This window comes from Halichoerus grypus, chromosome 12 (genome assembly GCF_964656455.1).
Source record: "Halichoerus grypus chromosome 12, mHalGry1.hap1.1, whole genome shotgun sequence".
Lineage (NCBI taxonomy): Eukaryota > Metazoa > Chordata > Mammalia > Carnivora > Phocidae > Halichoerus > Halichoerus grypus.
The window spans coordinates 4945826-4969425 of NC_135723.1; the positions used below are offsets into that span (position 1 = coordinate 4945826).

Genomic DNA, 23600 nt, shown 5'->3' on the forward strand with positions numbered 1-23600 from the left:
ACTGCTCTTTTTCTTCAGCATAATAGCTACTTCTCACACAAATGCTCATTGCTCTAATTATATACAATCTTCTACAATCTTAATGTCTGGGTCGTAAATCTTGATGCTTTCCCCAACATTTAGGTAAACATTACCTTTTCTTCTTTAGACTTTCCCCACTTAATAATTTGAGGTCAAGTGATTGCTACTTATCAGACAAAAGTTCTTTATTTCAATGCAAAAAAAAGAAAACACACACACACAACAAACAAACAAAACAAAAAGACACCAACTTGTCCTCTCTTTCCTTGTGAGTAATATCTGTAACTTTCTGGGCTTTTTTCCACCAACACATGGCACTAGATTGGTTCTATATAGCTCTAGCTATATATTTCTGTAAGCTCTAGCTTGTATTTCTTAATTATTAATACCAATGTCAGCTCTGATAATTCCTATCTTAATCATCACTAATAGTTTTATTGTGACCAACCAGACAACAGTCATACAAGTAAAAAACACTCACTGATTCTTTTTTTCTTACTTTGAGAAATAACATTTAAAACATCTTTTGGAGAGAAACATGATAAGCCTCTCCAGTTCAAGTGCATCTCTGCACAATGATCAAAGTTAATCAAAGCAAGCAAGTTGTTCTTCATAAACCCTGAATCTTAACATGATTATTTCCACCTGCTCCTTCTGTCTTAGGACTGCCGAGGTGACTCATTCTCAATAACTGGATGGGTTTTCTCCAGATGAGAAAGGGACCTTGCACTCCAGAAAGAGAAGGCAGCATGCCCATGTGGATATGGTCGTCATACCCTCGAGTGTCTTTACCACTTGGACAAACCACCAGACTAGCGTTTATCCAATGGAATCATCATTACTTCTTTGCTTGTGTGTGGGGGGCCACAGGTGAGTGAAATCCAAGGGCAGAGGCCATGTGCTCTTCACTGTAATAGCCCCCATTGTTGGCACAATGCCTGGCATCAAGCGAGTTCTCAATGTTTGGTGAATGAATGGGTGAATGACTGAATGCATAATTAACAGATGAAGCAAGACGCATCCCCCTTCCTCTGTTTTCTTTTTGTAAACCGTCTACATGGCAGAGAACACAGTAATAGGAAAATCTGAGAAACACTTAAAAAAAGTCGGGTCCTATGTATCCCTGAATGTATGTATGTGTGTGTGTATGTATGTATATATGTGTGTGTGAATGTGTGTATGTGTGTGTGTGTATGCGTGTGTGTGTGTGTATGAGTTGTGAGTTCCTACAGATTATATAGTTACATAGTTTATATAGTTCATGTATTTCAGGCACTTAAGTTTTACCAGGTGGACAGAATATTTCAGGTGTATCTAAATTGACTACATGGTCACTTTGTGGACACAATCTACTTTAAATGGAGAATATATTCTGTAACTGAGTATATCAAATAAGAAAAACATGAATTAATAATGAATCAGAATAAAGCAAGGTCCTTAACAGAAACATACCCAAGAACCAATGAAAGGGTAATTTCGGATAGGTCAAGGTCATCAACCTAGAATCTGCACAGACAAGGCTTTACCTCCCGTGAGGAAATGTGAACGTCGGTCACACAAATCTCTGTTGTTTATGCATTTATATGTAAATTCTAGAGAAAGTAGACTGCGGGGGTACAAATGAGCCCTTTTATGCCGACAGGTAGAAGAACAGGAGAATGGGAGTCAGGATAGCAGAGGCACGGGGAAAGTCAGAGGAACGGAGCTCCAGGAAGAGACATCTGTCAGAAGCGCTTGGCATGAGTAGGGAATGATGCACAGCAATAAACTGTGGGGGGAAAATAAATGGCAACATATGAAGACAAACTCTGGCAAAATAAACATCACCATCATCATTCACCTTCCAGCCCCTGGAGATTTAATGCCGTAGACAGTGATGTATCGGCCGCATCATATGATTGTTATTTCTTCTGCTTCCTCCTAGTCTTTGTGGATGTCGGTTGTTAAAAAGGTCTACTGATCCAACATACACAGTTCTGTCCCTTGGAAGAACTGGATCATAATCAGCACTGAACTCACTGTTGTCTTTTAGGCTGTCAAATACAATCATTCGGATTTAGCTACAACCTTAAAGACATTGCAGGTAGAGTTGTTGGCCAGCCGGTAGGCAAAAGCCATTTGTTACCATTTGGCAAAAAGTCCAAGTTACTTGCAGAGCTCCAGGGGAAAACAGATAATATCATTTCATGATGCCCTTCATGGCAGACCAATCCATCCCGACCCTGATAATGCCGTTCCCGAGCAAGGCTCAGGCATCCACTGAGAAAATACGGATTGATTTGCTGAGCTGGACAAAGACCTCACTCACACATGCGTGTTGAGATCTACTGTTCTGAAGGAGCAAACCCCTTTCGGGAAGCTTCTCAGTGGGAGACTGACCCCTCTGAGAAAGGGCCATTCCTTGCAAGTAGCTTAAGCTCACGAGGGTCTCAGGGATAGGGCTTAAAATAAAGAAGGGCTGTGTCTGAATTCACATCATCTCAGACAAATCCTAAAACAATAATCTAGAAGACTAGTGTCAGCAGGGGAATGCTTCTTCCTAATCTATTCACTCTTGGACTAATGATATTTAATAATAATCCTGAAAAATCAAGCTGTCCATTCCTTACTTCTGCGAAGAACTTAAATTTACATGAATTCAGAAAGAAGTCCTCATATCTTTTGATGTTAAAAAAAAGGTTTTTCTATCTAGTCTGACTTCATGCTACAAGTTAAAGCTTCAAGAGACACAGACACCCGCTGAGATTCTTTGTGCTAGCATGGGGCTTGGCAAACAGCTTATGAAAACCAAAGATAAATTTGCTGTCAGCATTCCTACTTCTATTTGCTCTTCCTCTGCAGTGGTAGATTGGTAAATGGTTAGGAACCAGCTCTCAGGAAAAAATAAAAGGGATAGATAGATCAATCCATCAATAGATTGATGGATAAAGTCCTACTGATATAAAGCATGGATAGCACAAAATTTACAGGCGATAATAAAATATACTCTTTGTTGTAAATTCTTTTTTTTAAACAGTGGAAGTTATTTGTTTGTTTATCTTAAAGATTTTATTTATTTATGAGAGGGAGAGAGAGAGTGGGGTGAGGAGGAGGAGCTGAGGGAGAGGAACAAGCAGACTCGGTGCGGAGCGCCGAGCTCGATGCGGGGCTTGAGCTCACGACCCTGAGACCATGACCTGAGCCGAAATCAAGAGTGGGACTGACTGAGCTATCCAGGCGCCCCTCTTTGTTGTAATTTCCATATAACCCTCAGCTCCCTTAACCCTCTATGACTGATTTCCAGCTACGGATGCCAGTCGCTGAATGTGGCACTGGAAGGGGATGTGCCGTAGCACACTATTATATAGTATTTTCACTGTCAAAATGCTATTGAATCATAGTGATTCGAGATATGTATATAACCTCAAAAACCCAGAAATAGTAACATGTCGTAAAATCATTAGGAAGTGATGAATTTTCAATGTTTGCTATATTTTTTGTATTATTTGTAAGCTTAGCTTACATAATTGACTTTTTAATAATAGTCCCGCTTAGCGATTGGCTTGCAAAATTCCCGAGATTTCAATGGTCTGTTCTCACTAGCTGGTGTGAGCCGGGTCCAGCCCACACTTGTTGCACTGACTTGTCACTAACTCCTTTAATTCTCTCTTGGGTCAGGGACATAGCAGCTTGTAAATAAAGCACTGAAAAATAATTAGCAAAGGGAAGTAAGTTCGGGGGAGTTTTAAAAATGCTATCCGTAGCCCTATTGTGATTCTCACTGCTTTGCTTCTAAGTAGCATTCAGTCTTTAGTTCATGCTGGGTGGATTTCATGGTTTTCAAGGTACAATAACACCAGGCTAAAGATCCCGTTCCATTTTTTTTCCAACACGCTTCTGAGTAGGGACAGGCTCTGCTCCCACAGTCACCAGTTTCCTTCTATTTGCTCACTACCCACTTCCTGTTTTCCTGGATGCTCGCCCTTTCCCATGGCAGTGGGAGTGGCTGTGTGGCCAGCTCTCCTGCTCGGGGAAGGAAAATGGCAAACAAACACCAGACCAGGGCAAGAGTGCTTCCCTGGGCTCGCTCTGAAGTCCACACACCTGCCAGGCTTCAAGGGTGCTTCCACCACAAACAAGATTCCCAGAATTGTCTTTGTGTCATAAGCTTGAAGATTAACTGCTTTGTTTTGAGACAGGCAAAGGGTTTAATTTTGGTTCAGATTTTAGAGCACGCTGTTAGGTGACTTTAAACAGAAGCCTGGTCTCAACTGAGGGGTGTTAGCAAAATTCTTGCCTATCTTTTCCTGCTTTCTGCTCTGCGCTCAGGCAAGTTCACGGCTGATCACGGAGCCTTTAGGGGGCATCTGGCCCGGAGTGTGGGGATTTGATTACAGCCATTTGCCAGTAAGCCACAGAGCTGTGCCCAACGTACTCCTGCATTCTCGGTTCTTCTGCTGAGTCACTCTGCCTAAAATACGATTTATGATTATGATGATTATTATGAATTTTATATGAAGCAAACTCAAATTACTATGTCTAATTGAAAATGGCTAGCTGTTTTCTCTCATTTTATTTACCTATTTTAGAATTTCCTTAAAATTCTTTAGAATGGGCTACTTAATCACAGGTTGAAAACCAACCACCTAGAAACCTCCGTGGTCTTGCTGGAGGTGCTAGACAGGTCATTTGGATCAGGGGACAGGGACTCATTTTTCCTGCATGCCTTCAAAATCCTTTGCCAATCACCCCAGCGAAGTATAGCCAAGGGAAGACTGATGTACTCAAACCTATCATAGGAAAAAGTCTAATAAAAGGATAGTCATTGAATAGTTTAATTGTAAAAATATAAAGCCCACTGAGGATCTGTAATTTGAACTCCATACGCATTGATCTTTAAATCTCCAGGGTCTTCTCACTGGAATATGTGAGGGATGACTTGTTAAAGGCCCAATCGAGACCAGCTCTGCAAGTCTTGGAAACACACAACGCAATGCACCTAGTGACACAGGCCGCATCGTGGTCATTCACAAGGAAGGCTCCGCTGAAATCCAATTGTCAGCAGAAAGCAAGCTGATTAGAAAGTTGCAGGGGAAAAAAAAATTCCACGTGCACAAGTGTATTGGCTTAGCCATGCACCCGAGGCACTTAAGTGCAAGATTAGATGTGGACGGGTTAGTAGGAAGGCTTATTCGCATGAAACACATGGAATTCAGAAGACAGACCCAGGAAGCCTATTCCACTGTCACTATAATTATACTCACGGTGACGTTTGTGCTATAAGGCTTTGAAACGGGACACAGCTCAGGAATTTTCCTCCTATGTGTGCAATAAGTATACACCGACTCAGACTCCACAGGCCATCCTGGCCGCGGCCGCCAGGAGGCACTGAGAGCAGGACCCGGGAGAGAGGAGCCCCACTTCTGCCCCGGGGGTGGCAGAGAGCAAGTCCATGAGCTCTGGGCACACGCACCTCATGCTGGCCCCTCAGCTGACTTGGAAAAGGCTGCATTCTGTCTACTTCATCTTCCCCACTGGCTCACGGTCCTCTCTCTGCACCCGCTCACAACATGCCTGATGAGCTCCAGACGGCAACTAAACCTAGGGTTGCGACCCGAGTGTAGGGGAAGCCGTGGGCTGTTTACACAGCATGCATTCCCTGCATTTCCAGTTCACAGAGCTCTGGTGTTGACCAGTGACTTCCACTTCCAGAGGAAGTTGATCCTGTCCCCAGCTGTCGGGATGGGCTTCCATCACCTTGGGTGACTCCGTTCTCAGCAGAGACTGGGGCAGTGTATTACTCAACAGTGGTCAATGAGACATAAAAGAAACTGCAGTTGGAGGCGTCTGGGAAAGGTTCCCCATGCAACCATTAGAAGAGATAGTCTCTCTGCCTCCTTTGAAAATTCTGGTGTCTGGATGTGGTGCACAGAGCACCCTCAGGACCAGCCCGAAGAGGAGCTCGACCCCAAAGATGACTTAGAGAAGACACTGAAAGAGCCTCAGTCCCTGGTGACAACTTCAGGCTTCACCGAGGTGCAGTCCGTCCCACTCTGGGCTTCCAGTTCCGGGAGATGAGGGGCTCCCCGACTGTGGAGGTAGGCTTGAGAGGGGTTTCCCTTTCTTTCAGCTTGTACTGGTGATCTGTTGCTACGGAACACATTACCTCAAGACGCAGAGGCTTAAGACAATAAGCATGAATTATCTCACAGTTTCTGTGGGCACAGCTTGGCTGGCTGCCCCTGAGTCTAGGTCTCTCACCGCACTGCAACCAAGGTGCCCCTGGGCTGTGGTCTCAACGATGGGCTCTGCTGAGGGAGCATCTGCTTCTAGGCTCCCTCCAGCGGGAGTTGGCAGGACTCTGTTCTCATGCTCAGTGGGCTGAGAATCTCAGTTCCTCACTGGCTGTTGGCTGGAGGCTCCCTCCGTTTTTTTTTTTGCCACGTGGATCTCCCCACAGAGCGGCTCTCAACATGGCAGCTGGCTTTCCTCAGAATGAGCGAGGGAGAGAGGGAATCCAAGATGGAAGCCACAGTCTTTTTTTAAACCTAATCTCAGAAGTGACAAGTGACATCCCACTGCTTCTGCCACATTCTGTTCAGCAATGTTAGTCACTAAATCCAGTCCATGTTCATGGGTAGGGGATTATACAAGGGGGTGAGCACAGGAGGGCGACCATTGGAAGGCATCCTAACGGGTAGGCCAGGGCCGGAAACAAGTAAGAAAGAAGCGGAGGCTAGGATGCTGGATGTTCCTGAGATCCTCACATCTTTCTCAAGTGCGACCACAACAAGGGTTTGACGCAGTGCTGACCCCGTGGAGAGTATCCCCTAGACAGAGCTGAGCTGGTACTGGATGCCCTTTAGCCTGGAACCCATCTCAGTTCAATGAAGCTGAAGGGAAGAGCTTGTATCATTGTAACCTGATACTTAGTGATTCACAAGGAGACATCTTCTGGCATATTCTGCTACTGAGTGCATGCTGTGTGTTTGTTGACGAACAGATACAAACATGAATAAGACTGGCATGGCCTCCAGGTGGCTTGAACCAATGTGTGCAATACGACGTGGGGGTAAAGAGTAAACACCTGGATGGGGGAGGAATCTGGACTGGAGGCGTGAGGCGTGGTGGGATGGGTCCCTGAGACCCCGGCCGGGTGTGTGGCTAGAGCGTGCAGAGAGTTCACATCCCTCTGATACCCAGGCGGAGCTGGAGGACGGGCTGCGTACGGGGGCCTCTTCAGTCAGAACACGCATTAGTGGGTGGTCACTGTATCTCTTCTGCCTACAAACCATTCGTTGGTTCAAAAAGAGCGCAGGGGTGGCAGATAACATGCGGCGCTGACCTAGAACACACGGTCTTCTCCATTTATCTTTGTTGCAGGTGAATGTGGCTTTCATGGCCATGTGTCCAGTATTAGTAACATGTTCAGCATGAAGACAGGAAATGAAGCATCTGTGCTTGGGCTCAGGGCTGACGTCCAGCGAGTTCTTGGGTCAGTGGAAGGGGAGGCTGTCAGCAGCTAAGTGGGGTATACCAGCAAAGCATGAGGATGGGGGCTGCACCAAGATCCAACAGAAGTCAGGGTCAGGGTGAGGGAAAATGGCCAGAACCAAAAGTTCTGGAGAGACATCAGAATGAAGATGTGGTGCTGTGTTCGACCCATTTCACGTCTTCTTGCACCTCCTTCATCTGTGTACAGACCAGCATCCACCAGCTCTTTCATCCTTCTTATCCCTGAGGTTGGCTGAGCTCACGGTTTTCAACAAAATGTACGTTTCCTCTTTTTAACAACCTGAGTGGACTATGCTATCTGTATGACAAGGAATGTGCGAAGCCAAAGATGTGCCCGTGGGAGCTTCTGGAATGGTGGGGAAAACTGCACGGGTGGTGGATAGAGCAGCGACTGAGGGTCAAGATACCCTAATGAGAATTCCTGCCGAACCTATCCTGTGATAAGACCCTGGGCCAGTGATGTAAGTCCTTTTGACTCAGTTTCTTCCAGTGACAGAACCTACCCCCCACGCTGGGGTGGGGACTGAGCAAGATGTCACATGTGACACGCCTCGTGGACCACCCAGCCCTTGCAGGTACTCGGGGTCGGTCTCCACCAGAAGCACATCATTTCTTTTACAAGGAATGCAGGAGAAGTACAAGAGCTGGCGGCTGGCATAACACCATCTCCACTCAGCTTCCTTCCACACTGCTGCAAATAGCCAGAAGTCTGACCAGAAGGTGAGACCGTATACGCCAGCAAGGGGCCCAAATTCACATCCAGCAGTTACGTGCCAACAGCCAATAGCCCCCTTGTGACAGGTGGAGGAATACCCAGGTTTCAACATCTTGTGAAAAAATAAGACAGATGACAACACAGGGTTTGTTTTCCTTCACTGCTCTGAAGTCCCGAATCAAAGAAGGCAGGGTGCTTTCTGCCTGGTTGGGTAGGAGATCCCGGTTTTCGATGCTGCAAAAAATGGTCAGGAAAGTTCTGCGCGTTGGGTAAAATAGAAGCTCCGAGTTGGATGCATTCAGTTTTGGTGCACGGGCAGCCAGGAGACAGGAGCAGGGAGCAGGAGGAGGAGGAGACTTTGTGGAGCCCCAGCTCCCTACCTCACAGGGCCCCTCTCCCCCCATTCCTCCCGCTCTTCTTCACTAGGTTACTGGCATTTCCGAGAGGGGGAGAGGGTGGGGGGAATTATGACCAGAGGGCCAAGGAGAGTCTGATGACATGTCTGGGGAAATGAAGGCATGGGGAGAATACCATGGGCCCAGGAGCGGGGTGGGAGGGCGGGGCGAAACCATGAAGCAAGAAGATGGGGAACCTCATCCTTTGTCTGTTGCCTGGTTCCATTCTCTCTAAGGGAGGGGCGGGAAATGATTTCACAGCACCATAGAAACCCAGGAGGAAGCTCTCCTACCCAAGCCTGATGCCAGCCTTTGGAAGCAGCCCTCCCAAATCTCGCCTGCCAGTCTCCCCAGCAGACGCCACACACCGATGGTGTCCCCCAAGTGCAAGGAGGCCTGGGAGGAAGTGGGGATCTGCAGGTTTGCATCAGTTCAGGTGTGGGCAAGTGTGCAAGGCCTGGCTGTCCCATCCACAATCTACGGGTCTTGCAACAATCCCCTAATTGCCATTTAGCTTTGCTGTTTTCCCTCGGCTATTCCTCCCCTCACTGGATCGCCCAGGGTCCACAGGAGGATTCTGGGCATGAGGACAGCATCCACAGAGTTGGCCCCCGAAGCTCATGGGCTTGAGACCCACTCTCTTCAGAGATGGAACAGCTCCAGAGCTATCTACACCTCGGCTGTTATCTTTCTGACTGAGATGTCTGATCCTTTACTTTTCAATACCCTGTAGACATTATTTGCTTCCCAGAAGCATGTCCAACGTCAAGATGATCAAACATATTTGAAGGATGGAAAATAAGTATTTGTCAGAAAAGATGGAATGAATCAGGATTAGTTTTCCTACAGCAGTAGATAAGTAATCCGACAATTATCTTCTTTACCCAGAAGCTGGCAGCGAGCTAATCATCATTTCCAAAGAAGACAGAAAGAGATCAAGGGGTCCAATGTCAGAAAAGTATGAACTTCCCAGCCAGAGGCCACACCCACGCATGGGCCCCGGCTGCTCACTGGGCGGAGTGCAGAGCGGCGGACACTGTTTTGAGAATATGGTCCAGGATTGTGCCCCTTTATGATGAAGCATCGCTGCCAAGCTGAGTCATCCTCAAAGGGGCGAGCACGGGCTTGCCATGCTGATGACGCCATCAAAATACATATGGTTAAATATGTAAAATGATTACCCATCAGGAGGGAGGAGTGCTATACACAGTATTTATGGAAGTCCCAAAGAAACCTCCGGAGACAACGAAGACAGCCCGGTCTCAGCCAGGGTGCGACAAGAAGTAGAAAACAATGAGACTTTAATTCTGGCTATTGCCAGACGGAACTCAAGCTCTTTCCCCTTCTGCTGCCTCCGTTTCCCTTTCTGCAGGGTGGCACTCCTACCGCTTGGTCGCTGACCATACGATTCAAAGGTCCTCATGCGTAAGTCCCCCCAGGTCTTGAACACGGCTCTCCTCTGCACTCTCAGCTTGCTGGAGTGAGCTCACCAACAAAACCCCATAATTGCTGAGCTGGACGGAGTGGGCTCTTGCTACCTGCAGACTTCCGAGGTTAGTTCTAATGTGAGGAACACTAGCTCCTAGCTGACTGTCTTCACCCACACAGTGCGATTTTGGCCGAGGTCTGACTGCAGTGTGAATGATTAATGAGTTAAGTCATTCTTTACGGGCACCTGCATGGCATTCCGAGCGCATTCACTGTTAAATCGGACACACTGCATTGAGCATTTAGAAAGACAAGCTGGAGAGGAACGTCACAAACACCCCAAAGCAAGAATGGAAAGTCTGGAAACCCAGCCCTGATACCAGTGAGCAGAGAGATGGGCAGGTGACATATATGGGAAAGAAAACAAGAGGCACGTACGTGTGGGTCTCAGGTCCGAGGCCTCGGAGCCAGTACTCTCCCCAGGAAAGCCGAGAGGCTCCGTCACGTCTGTGTTGGGAGGAGGGTAGGGTGGGGGCGGGGGGAGCACTAACTGGGGGGGCCCCCGAGCAGAGCCTCTGGGAGGCTTTTGTGGCACCTGCCGTCCAACACCTACATGGAATCAACAGGGGTGACTTCAGAAGGTAAGTCCGGAGACTCTCTGCCCTCCCACGGAAGGCACACGGCCATCACTCACCCGGGCATCAAAAATAACCCCATGGCACCGAATCCAACCACACCCAGCACCAAATCCAGCCTCATGGCACCAAATCCAGCCACACCCGACGCCAGATCTGACCACACTCGGTACCAAATCCAACAGCACTCAGTACCGAAGTCAACCTCACTACGCATCAAATTCAACCACGCCTGCCACGAAATCCAGCCACACCCGGGGTCAAATCCAACCACACTTGGTACCAAATTGAGGCTCATTAGGCACCAAATCCAGCCTCCTGGCACCAAATCCAACCACACCTGGTATCCAAGTCAGCCTCACCGTGCACCAAGTTCAACCACGCCTGCCACGAAATCCAGCCACGCCCGGTATCCAAATTCAAGCTCACTAGGCATCAAATCCAACCTCAGGGCACCAAATCCCGCCTCACTCATGCTTTAACATTTTACACACACAGTGTCCTCTCCTTGAGCCAAATTGAAAGTACCTACTTGTTTGCAATTTGTTTCTGGCAGGCGCAACTACTCCCAAATGCCGGGCTTGAAATGATTCTTAAAAGCCCCCTCGGCAGCTCTGTTGCGTTAAAAGGAACTCCTTTTATACATGTTAGTTTTTATTGGGGATTATTTTTTTTTAGCTTCCTCTTGTTATTTTTACCTGTTAACTATTGTGGATTAAGTAGCCACTAAATCAGCTTACCTCTTTAAGCCCATTTATATCAGCAATCTGTTCCATTGTTTGGGGTAATAATTTTCAAACTTTGTTTTGAAAAGGGTCCTGACTTGGAGAAAGAGTTAGAGGGGGCATCTCTGTTTCATCTGACCTCTGGAACCCTTGGGGCAGCCCCTTCTTTGCTCTGCTGACACCTGGGGGATCCACTTGCCATTTTATAGAAATGGCTTTCTTCTGCTAATAAGATTTTTGAAGGTTAATGACTTAATATAACAAAGCCGTATATATCCCTTGTGCCATAAATCATACTTCCCAGTATTTCTTTGAAAAACGCTATTTTCAAGCTTTTATGTTTGGAGTCATGTAGTAACTAATAGACTCTGTGCTTCATGCCTGCCATCAGATTATTAATAAACAAATATTAAGGAATATAATTTCTTCATCAAGAGACATATCCACTTATTCCTTCTCTTGATTACAGTTCTCTAGATGTGGGAGAATAGTGATGTCCCCACGGCTAGACATCATTTGTCACCTCAAAGTGCAAAGAAGCCACAAGCCGTCAGGATGAGCACTGTCTGGTTGGTCCACGGAAGTCACCCCCAAGGGCAAGGCATGTGGGGAGAACAGGCTTTGTCCTGGAAGCTTCTCTCTACCAGAAGGCTCAGTTTTTGTTTGCCAAGGAACTTGGGTCAGACCCAAATCCAACCAATACTATTTTAGTGCAAGTTTCAATTTTTTTCCCCCTCTTATATCTAGGTATCTGAGTAAAAAGATGCTCGTTTGTGTGGGGTGTGTGGGCAGGGGCAACGTTTTACATTTGTACCTGTTCATGTAAAGCCTAGACTTTGGTTAACAAAGTTCAGCTTGCGGAATTGCTAGCGTACCGTTACTTCACGGGGATCGCTGACGGGGATGGGAGTCTCCCTTAAAATTGTTACCAAGACCTCTACCATCCTCCTGACCTCTCAAAGTATTCAAGGTCACTGCCAGCCCGAAGGGAGCTTCTGGCTTCCTTCTCAATCTTCACAAACCAAAGCTGACAGATGAGAGAGAGGCTCGTAGTGAATTACTAGCCTCCATACCTCCTCCCTGTAACGTGCTCCTTAGAGCGGGACTTGTACAGTTTTCAGCTTCCAAACACCCACCTCCCTCTCCTGAACAACCATGGGCACCGGCTGCCTGCCCGCACCCGGGCCAGGTTCTCCAAGCGTGGGGACACGAGGCGGCAGTCAGTCCTTCACAGCTGATCGGGAGGCCCTCCCTTGGTATGAAATGGGCTGTCTGGCCTGGAGGTTGGCACGACTCAGCTTCATCCACACTACCACCTACAGTGGATGCTTCTTACGAGTGCAAGCAGGAACCATAAATCTGAGGGCTGTCATCCCTTTGCCACAAGAGTGGGCGAGAGCTCGGCAGGGAGAACGGGGGTCTCGTCACGGAAAAGGAGACGATGAGGTTTATTTTGAGAAGCTGCTGATCATGGGTTCTGTAAATCTGGTAGTATTTTCCTCTGGTCAAGAGGATGAACTGGCATGAAACATAGACCATGGTTCCTTAGGATCATCGCTTCCCTGGTAGCGAAATGCTGAGACATGAACAGGGAGGTGTTGACTGGGGGAGAAATGGCTGACACACAGCCAAGCAGCTCGTATTAGAGTTTCGGACACTGACAATGTATGCGCTTATCCTTGGGAGTCTTCCTTTTGGGGGCCACAGTCATGGGGTCTAGGGGAGAATGTGAGAGTGCCCTATGGAGTAAAGTAGCATCAGGCATGGCCATCGGATGGCCTCTGTAATGAGCTGATGCACCTGTAATCACAGGGCCTTGTCTCAGGCAACCCCCGCTCCTCAAGAGCAACATCTGTTCCTACATAAATGAAATTACAAACATGGACTGGCTTAAAATTAAATGAACCATCCCCAACTCTTGGATCTAGAGACCCCTGCCACATCTCTCTCTGCCACCTGTAACATGAGGAGGTGGCATTTAATGATGTAACATGTCTCTCTGCTCACAGATATTACGGTTCCATCCTTTTTCCTTTCGATTCCTTGTTCCCAAAAATATCAGGGTGTGTGTTTGCTACATATGTAAAAGCGGAGGTCGATTTCAAACAGGGTGGTCAAGAAATTAGGGAACTATTGTCAACTGATCTTTAAACCTCCCGGGGACTAGAGGTCTTTCAAAACAGCCTCCACAGACGTCATCCTAAGAACACACATCCTTCCATCAGGGAGACACACACATGCGCGCACTCACCGGTCTGGCGCCGCTCATCTCCTCTCGAGCACCCTCAGCCATCCTCCACCCTTTCCGCCTGCCCCCCACCTCCGAGCCTCCATGATGCCCGGAAAATATGCCTGTAAGATACTAAGTGAACCCTCAGGTGTTTATTTCCAGACTTTCTTTCCTTAGCATAAATATTTTCCAAGTTAATGCCATAGTGGAGGACGCGACTGCCAGAGTTAATAGCAGTGCCGGAATTCCACGCAAGACCAGGCTCGGGGGCGTGCAGATGGCAGCGCGGCGCACTCACCCGTGGCGCTCTTCCTGTTCTCCTCCCTGTCCTGCGTGCGAGGGGGCACCAGGGAGCTTGGCGTCGGGGGCTGTGGCATTGGGGGCTGTGGCGTCGGGGGGGCTGGCGCCCGCCTCTTCTTTTTCTGCAGGTCAATCTGGGACCCCAGAGATACCTGGGAAGCACAAAGAAAGGTGACAGTGTCAGAGAGTGGGGTGCACAACTCAGAGAAGCTGGCCAATGGGATGCGGTGCTCTAAGGAGCGTTGGTAGATTGCCAGGTTCCTTTCTGGGGTCCCAGGGCAGGTGGCGGATGCCCTGGTGTGAGGGCTTGCCGTGCAGCCCAGGAGTGGCCCCGAGGTGGCCCAAGGATGCTCACAGACATCCCAAGACCCCTCTGAGCTGGGGGAGCTGGGGCTCTGCCCCAAATTGCCAAGGGATTTCAGGCCAGTCAGGGGACTTAGTAACTTCCCCTCAGAATAAATATGAGAAAGGGGACCCTTCACCCTTCGTTAAATGCAGAAGAGAACCAGTCCTTCTGGAAACTTGAGCAAGGGCTGCCATGATGTGCACCCATGCAGCGGGAGAGCAGAAGGGCCCGGCTCAGGGCTCACTGTGCCCGGAATTCCGCTTGTTCCCCTGCCCCTGCATGTTCCCGAGCAGCCAGGACTAGTCACTGTCCACAGATGGGCCACCCATGCACCGGAATTACAGTGAAGTTTGTCAGCCTGCGGCTCACGGTGTCAGCCTATGGGATGTCAAGCTCTGTCCACGCAGAAACCCCGCTCCCACCAAAGAATTGTCCCAACGACAAATTCACAGCTTCGAAAGGCTGCATAAAGACTGCATGTTCTCCTCTCTTCCCCAATACAAAGTTTCCATCCGTTCATTCTCATCGATGGATTTCAATGCACTGCATTTGAACGTGTACAGTGTGTGCAAATAAGGAAAACCATTTACTCTGCTGGGTCCCTGCGCTCAGGGGGCCCACAGCTGAGTCCCTGCCTGGGGTCGAAACAGTCCCTGATGGCTCAAGGGCTCGTTGTGGGAGGGCTGCCCACCAACCCCACCCCGGTGTGGATCTGTTCTCCCCCTGGTGCTCCCTGGTTTAGGAACATAGGCTCCCAGCGTGTGTGCCGGACCGGGCGCATGCCCCACTTCCACAGAGCGCAACGTCCTCTTCTGGGCTGGGCCTGGTGTTTCCTGTGTTTGTACGTGTGTGTGTAAAGAGTCTCCTTTTAAAATTTTTCTCAGTAATACACATTTATTGCAAAATAAATTTACATTTAAAAACTACATAAGCAAAAGAAAGAAAAAAAAGTCACTTTGTTAACACTCGGATTCTAACTACTAACAGTTGGCATACATTTTTTTGGTCTTTACTTTTTTTTTTTTTTTTTAGATTTTATTTATTTATTTGAGAGAGAAAACAAGCACAAGCAGGAGGAACGGCAGGCAGAGGGAGAAGTAAGTAGGCTTCGCACTGAGCAGGGAGCCCAATGTGGGGCTCGATCCCAGGACCCTGGGACCACGACCCGAGCCGAAAGCAGAGGCTTAACCGTCTGAGCCACCCAGGTGTCCCTGGTTTTTACTTTTTCTTTTCAAAGTCATATACTTTCCACCCTTCTACTACAATATACAACGTCCACCTCCTTTACCCGTACAACTCTGTAATATACTTCATGGAAAACACGGACAGAAGGAAAATCAAGTCACTCCACAAAGCTCAGAGCCTAGCCAGCGCCTCATGGTCCACACTGCCCCCACTCCAGAGGAACCACTTCAAACCCTCTCTTTTGACGTTTACTCTGTTTTTAAAAATAATACGCTTATTCTGCTATTTCTTGATTTCCCCATGTTAGATACCAGCTTTCTACTCCAAAAGAGGAAGATTTAGCTCCCTGACACACACACACTCACACACACACACTCACACACACACACACACTCACACACACACATGCACCCACAGTTCCTCCTCAATCTTTCCAGAAATTATGGCTCAGGGTTAAATTAACACTATCTAGTTCTACGTATATAGTTATAATAGATTTAATTCCATCAAACAGAAATCTTCAAGAGGAAGTTTCTCCAGCTGAGACGTTTCACGTCTATGTTGACGTTTTCTTTCTGGGTCATTTTGATTTCTCTGAACTTGGTAATTGATTTGTTTTCTAACTTTTTCTTCTGGGTTTCCTGGAAATGGCTTTTCCTCGACTCAGCTGTTTTTCTCCCTTGTTTCCTGGATCCCAGGCCTTTTTAAAAATTGACTTCCTTGTTAGGGTGGGGCTCAGGCTCTGTCAGCTTTCCGAGGCAAGATGTACGTGAGGTGACTCTAGGAGACCTTGAAAATCTATGACGGTTTCTATGCTGTTCTCCTCACCAGCCGGTCATAGATGCTGGCTCTGTCTTCTTCGTGTGGTCCGCTTCCCCTCTGCGAGCTTTAAGGACCCTCTCTTGTCCTTGGAGCCCCGAAATTTCTGACAACATGCCCTGGGCTGGAGTGCTCTCCACCCATGGTCTGGGGTATTTGTGGAACCCTGCAGTATAGAAATCCTTTAATGCTGCAGACTGTTCTAGCATCATTCTTTTCAGATTTCTTCTTCCCTCTGTTTTCACTGTCTCTCCCTGGGTTCTGATTATTGAATACTGAGGGTTCAAAATCAATTTTCTAACTTTTCTTGAATATTTTTGCCTAATTAAAAATTTTTCCTCTTTCTTGGAAATTTCCTTTACCTCATTCCAACTCTTGAATTTTTAAAACTCTGTGACTATGTTTTTAATTTCCAAGAGCTCCTTCCTGTTACGTATTTTTTAAATAGTATCATGTCTTCTTTCCTGGATACAATATCTTCTCTTTCCTCTCTGAGGCCATTGTTTATATTTGTTAAGACGCTTTTTTTTTTCTTTTTATGCATTGTTGTTTCCTGCACGTTCCTTTCTCCCTCTCTCTGTCTTAGCGTCTGTCTGTCACATTCTGGCCTTTCCTCAATTTCTGGCGATCCTTGGCCAATTGCTTATAATTGTGTGTTTCTGGGGACAGAGTCTCTTTGACACACCAACGGGTTTCCCTGCAGGTGCCTGGGCAGAAATCCAGTTAGCTCACAGGGGGATCCCTAAATGCACTTATCTGCAGGATTCTCTTCCATGCAGCGGGACCTTCCAGCCTCCTGCCAGAGGTGGGAGCTGGTCTTGCAGAGCGGGAGTTCGGGGGACAGCCCTGGACCCATTGGGCGTGTGCTTCTCCTTTCTCCCGGTGCACAGTACTCTCCGTGTAACTCAGGTCCTGGAGGCAGCCTCTCACCTCGCCAGGCCCTGCTCCCTGCTGCTGGGTCTCTCCAGCCAGAGGTCAGCCCTCAGCTGCTCCTGCTTTGCTGGGAATTTGACAGTGCCGCCAACCTAGTTCCCAGTGTCTACTGACCCCTTACTGCTCCTCCTCGCCTTCTCTTTGTCGTAGTGGGCTAATGCTCTGCATTCATTTTAGTGGGGCTTCAAAAGGAGACAGAGGGACTAACTCATTTCATCCCCCATATTTCCCTGTATGTTTTTAAAAGGCTGTCTGGTAAGGCATGGGATCCGTGAGCCAGAATTAATTCAGTCAACTCCATTAAGATTGTTTGGTTTTGGCCAGTAAAAATTAGACTTCTTAGCACACCCTGAGAGTTTTATCTTTTCTTGCCTTTCTTCTTCTTTCTTGTCTTTTTCTTTTTTAGCGTTCCATAAGTCCCTTTACTAGAACAACTGAGGTAAGGAACATGTAAGATTGGAGGGACACACCAGTTCTAAATTGCTTTCCCAATTTTAAGAATCCTTGTCATGTGCTTAGCTCACCCTGAGTTTGTGATGAACTCACCAGGGCTCTTGCAAATAAATGGATAGCAAACCTTTCCACGTTTCTGTTAATATCTATATGTTACTTTGGTCCATTGTTCTGTCTTGGGCCCTGGTGCTGGACTCTCAGGAGACCCTGTTTTGCTGTGCCCTTTGCCAGGTGCTCTTGGGTAAGGGGCAGGACACTTACCCTATCACCTACACCCCCCAAACCCTGCCTCTGCTTCCCACCCAGTCACTGATGAAAATGTTGAAAGGCACAGAGCTTTGGCTCTGATACCTGGATTTCTTCCTTTGGGGTTGACATCAATTCATCAATTAATGGTGATTGTTCACATGTGATGGATTTGCCCATGTGCATTATTTTCAGGTTCACATTTCTCAATGTCCTTATTTTTAAAAGATGAGAGACTTTGTTAAATGCCATTCCTTCCCTTATTCCTTTCATTAAGGAGCAAGCAGGTGTTGGTTCCTTATCCTGTGACAAGAATTGCAGTGGATTCAAAGACATGAAAACCTTCTGACCTCAAGTTGTTCGCAGTCTAATGAAGGAGACATAATTCTGTAACATTTACACAATCTCCTAGGCTGGAAACACCGCCCAAAGCTGTAATGTGGGGCTTACTTGGGGACATGGTTCCTTCTGGGAATTCACGCTGGTTAATCAGAGCCCACTAAGCTCCCACTATATCTACATAATAATGACACGTTCCAGAATTCTGCTGAGTGTCGACATCAAGGTGGAGATACTTGGAAGAGAGGGGCAGGGAAGCAGTTCTGGCTTACCCAGTCTGGAAAAGCAATTCACCTGTTGAAAAAAGTTCTGGCTCACTGCTTGTTACAAACTTTGGAGAAGCATCATGGCATTCCGGAGGTTTGCTGAGATGGTCCAGCTTCGCCAACAGCATTCCTCTTCCCAGAGGTAAGGACAGACCACTCAACAAACATTTGTTGAAGACCACCTAGTTCCCAGATATAGAGCAACTCCTGATCAATTAAGATAACGTGCTTGGAAAGCGTTTGGCAAGCTCTGAGATCACTAATCGAGACGAGTGCTAATGGGCAAAACATTTTTTTTTTTTTTTTCCTGGAGCTTTTGTTAGTTTAACCTGTTTAAACAGAAATGTTCTAGCAGATGTACTTACAGACTTCAAGGAAATACTATTTACAATAGCTGCAAAGATTTAGTAAATATTTACTAGGGGTGCCAAGTGTATCCAAATACGACTACCTCAAAAGAGCTAATTTCCCTAAGTCTGTTTGGTAAAGGAAGAAACTGAAGCTCTGCAGCTTACGGCAGATAACTTGCCCAAGGCCATACAGCTAATGAGTGGACAGAGTTGGTACTTGAGCTTTGAGTCCAAGTGTTCCTTGGAAGAAATAACTCCTGCAGTTTGGAATGGAAATGTCTATCCCTAGGAGTCCATACACAACTAACACCCATGGAGTTCTCATTGTCCCACGCGGCAACCTATCCACCTACAGGGTGGATGGGGAAGCAATTTGTGCTGGAGAGAGTTGCTTCAGAAAACACTTCTTAGACCTGAAGCACATCTGTATGTTCTTCAAGGAACATGTGAAATCCGGGTCTGCCCGCTCTCTGAAGCTTGTGCCTATCGTTTCCCCTTCTTAGAACCAGGACATGGAGTGGCCCCTCTGGGCGGGGCCGGCTGATTCTGACCTGCCGCCCATCTGAGGTTCCCTGATAGTGGAACCTGAATCCTGCAGGGCCTGGTCTTTTTAGGAAGCATCCATCCACTGTGGGTCCTTTGGTCTCATAATCTCATTGTGACAGTTATGTGTAAGGCCAGACTGGAGGTCAGAAAGTGTTTAAGGGGAGGGGAAGTTCTGCTTTAAAGAGAATGGGTCGGACTCTCACCACGAGACACAGAGCCTCCTGCTGCCACCTTGCTCCTGGAGCTTGCTCAGGGCGTGGCGTTTTGTAGGAATGTGAGAAAAAGCGGTTTGTGCCTGTGTGTGTGCACGTGTATGTATAGGTGTGTATGTGTGTCTGTGCATGTGTGTGCATATGTGCGTGCATGTACGTGTGTGTGAATATGCATATGCGTGTGCATACAGGCGTGTGTGCACACATGTGCGTGCATGTGTGTTTTCCATGTTCCTTTACAGTTTTTATCTATATGAATATGACATTCACATTATTTTTTTAGGGAAATGGACATATCCCTCTAAGTTTTAAGTGTTTGGCTAAAGGACAGAGACATGAGTAGATCTGAGGGTCTATGTTATGAAATAAAATTAGTACAGCTCAGTACCTTGCAGACATTTATGTGTTCATTCATTCCTTCTTCCTTCCATCCACCCATCCACCCACCCATCCACCCATTCATTCATCCATGCACCCACCTATCCATATCATCCATCCATTCATCATCCATCCATCCATCCAACCATCCATCTATCCATCCATCCACCTATCCTTCCATCCACCCATCCATTCATCCATTCATCCATGCACCCACCTATCTGTATCATCCATCTATCCATCCATAATTCATGCACCCACCCACCCACCCACTCATACACCCACCCATCTACCCATCCACTCATCCATTCACCCAAGCACCCCCCTATCCATATCACCAATCCATCATCCATCCATCCATCCATCCATCTATCCATATCATCCATCTATCCAGGCATCCATCCATCCCTATCCATCCATCCATTCACTCATCCATCCAAACACTTGGGTACTTGATGCCAACCTCCAGGCTAGGCACAAACCAGTGAGGGAAGGAACACCAGGTACCTTTCTTCCAGCCACACTGAACTGGCAGCTCACTGTGCTTGGCAGTGTTGTCTTGAGTCCCTGCTTTCTGCCCTTCCCAGAATGCCCTTCCTTGTCCAATGCTTCTGTCAGTCTTCTGCCCCTCCTGAAATCTTCCTCAGTCTTCAGGAAGCCCCCTGAAATTTCCCAGGTGGGTGTTAATGGCCTGTCTCCTATGCTTCAATAGCAGGTGGCTCCAATGTATGAGCAGTGCCCTGCTGGAGCTCCATCCTCACTGCCTCCCCTCCCTAGTTCAGCTCCTCTAAGCTTGGAACAGGAAAGGGTCTGTCTTATAAGCTCTCAATTTCCACAATCCCTAGCCTCATGCTTCTGCACTTTAGGAATCAATAAATGTGTGTGGAATACAAGAAAGACTAAAGGAGACGTTCTATATAAATGTGGCATGCTGTGGAGGGAGTTTATAAATATTATTTTTCAGCCAGAGCCCGCAAGTCTAACACAGCCCTAGCCCCGTATCTCATCTCTCTCTCATTCGAAATGAAAATACCCTACTGTTTTTACGCAGGTCCAAATGAAAGTCATATATTCTCACTGAAAACAGTTTGAATAATACAGGGGCATATCAAGTGCTAAGTGACATCTTCCTTTCCTCTGCTCCCAAGAGATAACTTCTATTAAAGCGTGACATGCATCTTCTTAGGCTTTCTTTCTGTGTATCTAGCTACATGAATATTGATAAAAATGAGAGCATACTCTCTTGATGGCAGCGGCTTTTGTCATCTACACCACTGCTGGGCGTAGGTCTCCCTGACGTCTTGAGGTTGGGAAGGGTCCACCCTGTGGGGACCACCTGTTTTTATCTGTCCTCCAGGTTTGGCATTTGATTTGTTGCTTTGTTGTGTTTGATTTGTTGCTCTTTCAAATTATATTGCAGTGAGCATCTTCACCTAGTTATCTTTTCCACTTTGTTTATTCCCTTATGATCCCACTCCATAAACTTGCTGGCTCACCAGCAATATGATTTTTTTATTTTATTTTATTTCATTTCATTTTATTTTTATTTATTTTTTTAAAGATTTTATTCATTTATTTGACAGGGAGAGACACAGTTAGAGAGGGAACACAAGCAGGGGGAGTGGGAGAGGGAGAAGCAGGCTTCCCGCCGAGCAGGGAGCCCGATGCGGGGCTCGATCCCAGGACCCTGGGATCATGACCTGAGCTGAAGGCAGACGCTTAACGACTGAGCCACCCAGGCACCCCGCAATATGATTTTTAAATGAACTGAAATCAGAATCTAGAAGAGATACCCACCCTTGCATGTTTATGGCAGAGCTATTCACATTGGCCAAGATGTGGAAAAACCTTAAGTTTCCGTTGACAGATGAACGGGTAAAGCAAATATGGGATATTCATACAAGGGAACAGCACTCAGCCTTAAAAAGGAAGGGACTTCTGCAGGCTGTGGCGACATGGATGGGTCTGCAGGACATTATGCAAATGGAAACAAGTCGGGTAGAGGGACAAATACTGCATGATTGCACTTACAGGAGGCATCTGAAGCAGGCAAACTCAAGGAACCAAAGTGCGGGGGGCGGGTGGCTGCCAGAGGCCGGGGTGGGGGAAATGGGACCTACCACTCAATGGGCCTGAAGTCTCCATCAAGCCAGGTGAAGAAGCTCTAGGGATGTGCTATGCACCTGGGGCCTCCAGCAACATAACCTACTGTGTGCTGGAACACTGAAAAGCACAGATTGCCCGTGAAGAGCTCTTAGCACAATAAAACACAAACTGAAACAAACACATGATACGTGCCACCCGATAGGCCCCCAACAAGGCTGTATCAGCTTAAACTCTCACCAACGGCCCCTTCCTCCCACTCAACAAGAGTCGGTGAAAAGTGCCCTGATCCTTTTAAAAATCTATGTTCTTTGGGGCGCCTGGGTGGCTCAGTCGTTAAGCGTCTGCCTTCAGCTCAGGTCATGATCCCAGGGTCCTGGGATCGAGCCCCGCATCGGGCTCCCTGCTCGGCGGGAAGCCTGCTTCTCCCTCTCCCACTCCCCCTGCTTGTGTTCCTGCTCTCGCTGTCTCTCTCTCTGTCAAATAAATAAAATCTTTAAAAAAAAAAAATCTATGTTCTTTGAATACAAGGATCAGCGATTTTTAATGATTGCTGTTTATCTGTGTGCGAGACAGGAAGACGTTGACTATGCTTTATTTCTTCTCTCTCGCGTCCATGGTGTTGGCCTTTTCTTAGTGATCTCCCCCTAACTTACACATACACTGTGAATAGTGTCCCCAGTTCATTATGGACTTCTAATTTTCTGTACTTTACTGTTTTAGAATGTAAAAATCTATCTGATTCAATCTGTCAGGTTTTTCCACCTTTTTTGGAGGGTTGGGGGTGGATTCTAACCCTTTGTCATCCCAAGAAAGGGATTCTTCCTTCCAAATTTAAAGATTCCTATTGTTTAAACAGTAGTTTAAGTTTAAAGTATTCCTGGTTGAATTTTTTACATTTTTACTTTAAATCAACCTGGACTCAATTTTGCTCTGTGTTCTACATTTTCTCCACATGTTAAATTAGCTTACAACGCAAGTGATGTTTGTTTCATAAATCTGCATGTACCTCCATCACTGTACCACAAAACCCAGTAATATTCCACGCAGAATGAGGGGTGACTCATATTTCCGGTACTTACTGAAGCACCTCTTCCACGGAGGATCTGGCCTGCTGGAAATCTCACTCCTCGGAATCCAGATCCCAGGGGACCCGCTCGTGTCTGGGGCGTGCTGCCGGAGGGCGCCCTGCCTGCCTGCCTGCCTGTCCCCAAGGGCACCTGATCTCATCTCCACTGAACAGTGATTGTAGACCCAACATGTCCTGCAGAGAGTCAGGGTCAAGTCTAAGAAGAGAGAGTAGTTGGTGATGCATTCTAGACAGCCTTCCCTCTAAACTGCTTAAATAATTTCTAGAAAAGGGAATTCATACTTAGATATATCTTTTACCATTTGAGGTAGGTATTTCTTTACTGTGTTCTCGTGTCTGGGGACACCAGGACATCAGTTCTTTAGTATAATGAGGTTGCTCCAGATTAAAA

At 47.1% G+C, this 23600-nt stretch overlaps 1 protein-coding gene across 4 annotated transcripts in view; it reads right to left on the reverse strand.

The window, feature by feature from the left end:
* The window catches only part of COBL (cordon-bleu WH2 repeat protein), a 286445-nt gene that overhangs the window by 63157 nt on the left and 199688 nt on the right, over positions 1 to 23600 (reverse strand). For 2 of the 4 annotated variants that reach the window (XM_078059941.1, XM_078059940.1), the window contains 2 exons: positions 13942 to 14095; positions 10492 to 10662 (listed from right to left, as the gene is read on the reverse strand). In XM_078059941.1, coding sequence (XP_077916067.1) covers positions 10492 to 10662; positions 13942 to 14095 — 325 coding nt within the window. The remainder of the gene's footprint in view (positions 1 to 10491; positions 10663 to 13941; positions 14096 to 23600) is intronic. The other 2 variants (XM_078059943.1, XM_078059942.1) reach the window with 1 other exon arrangement.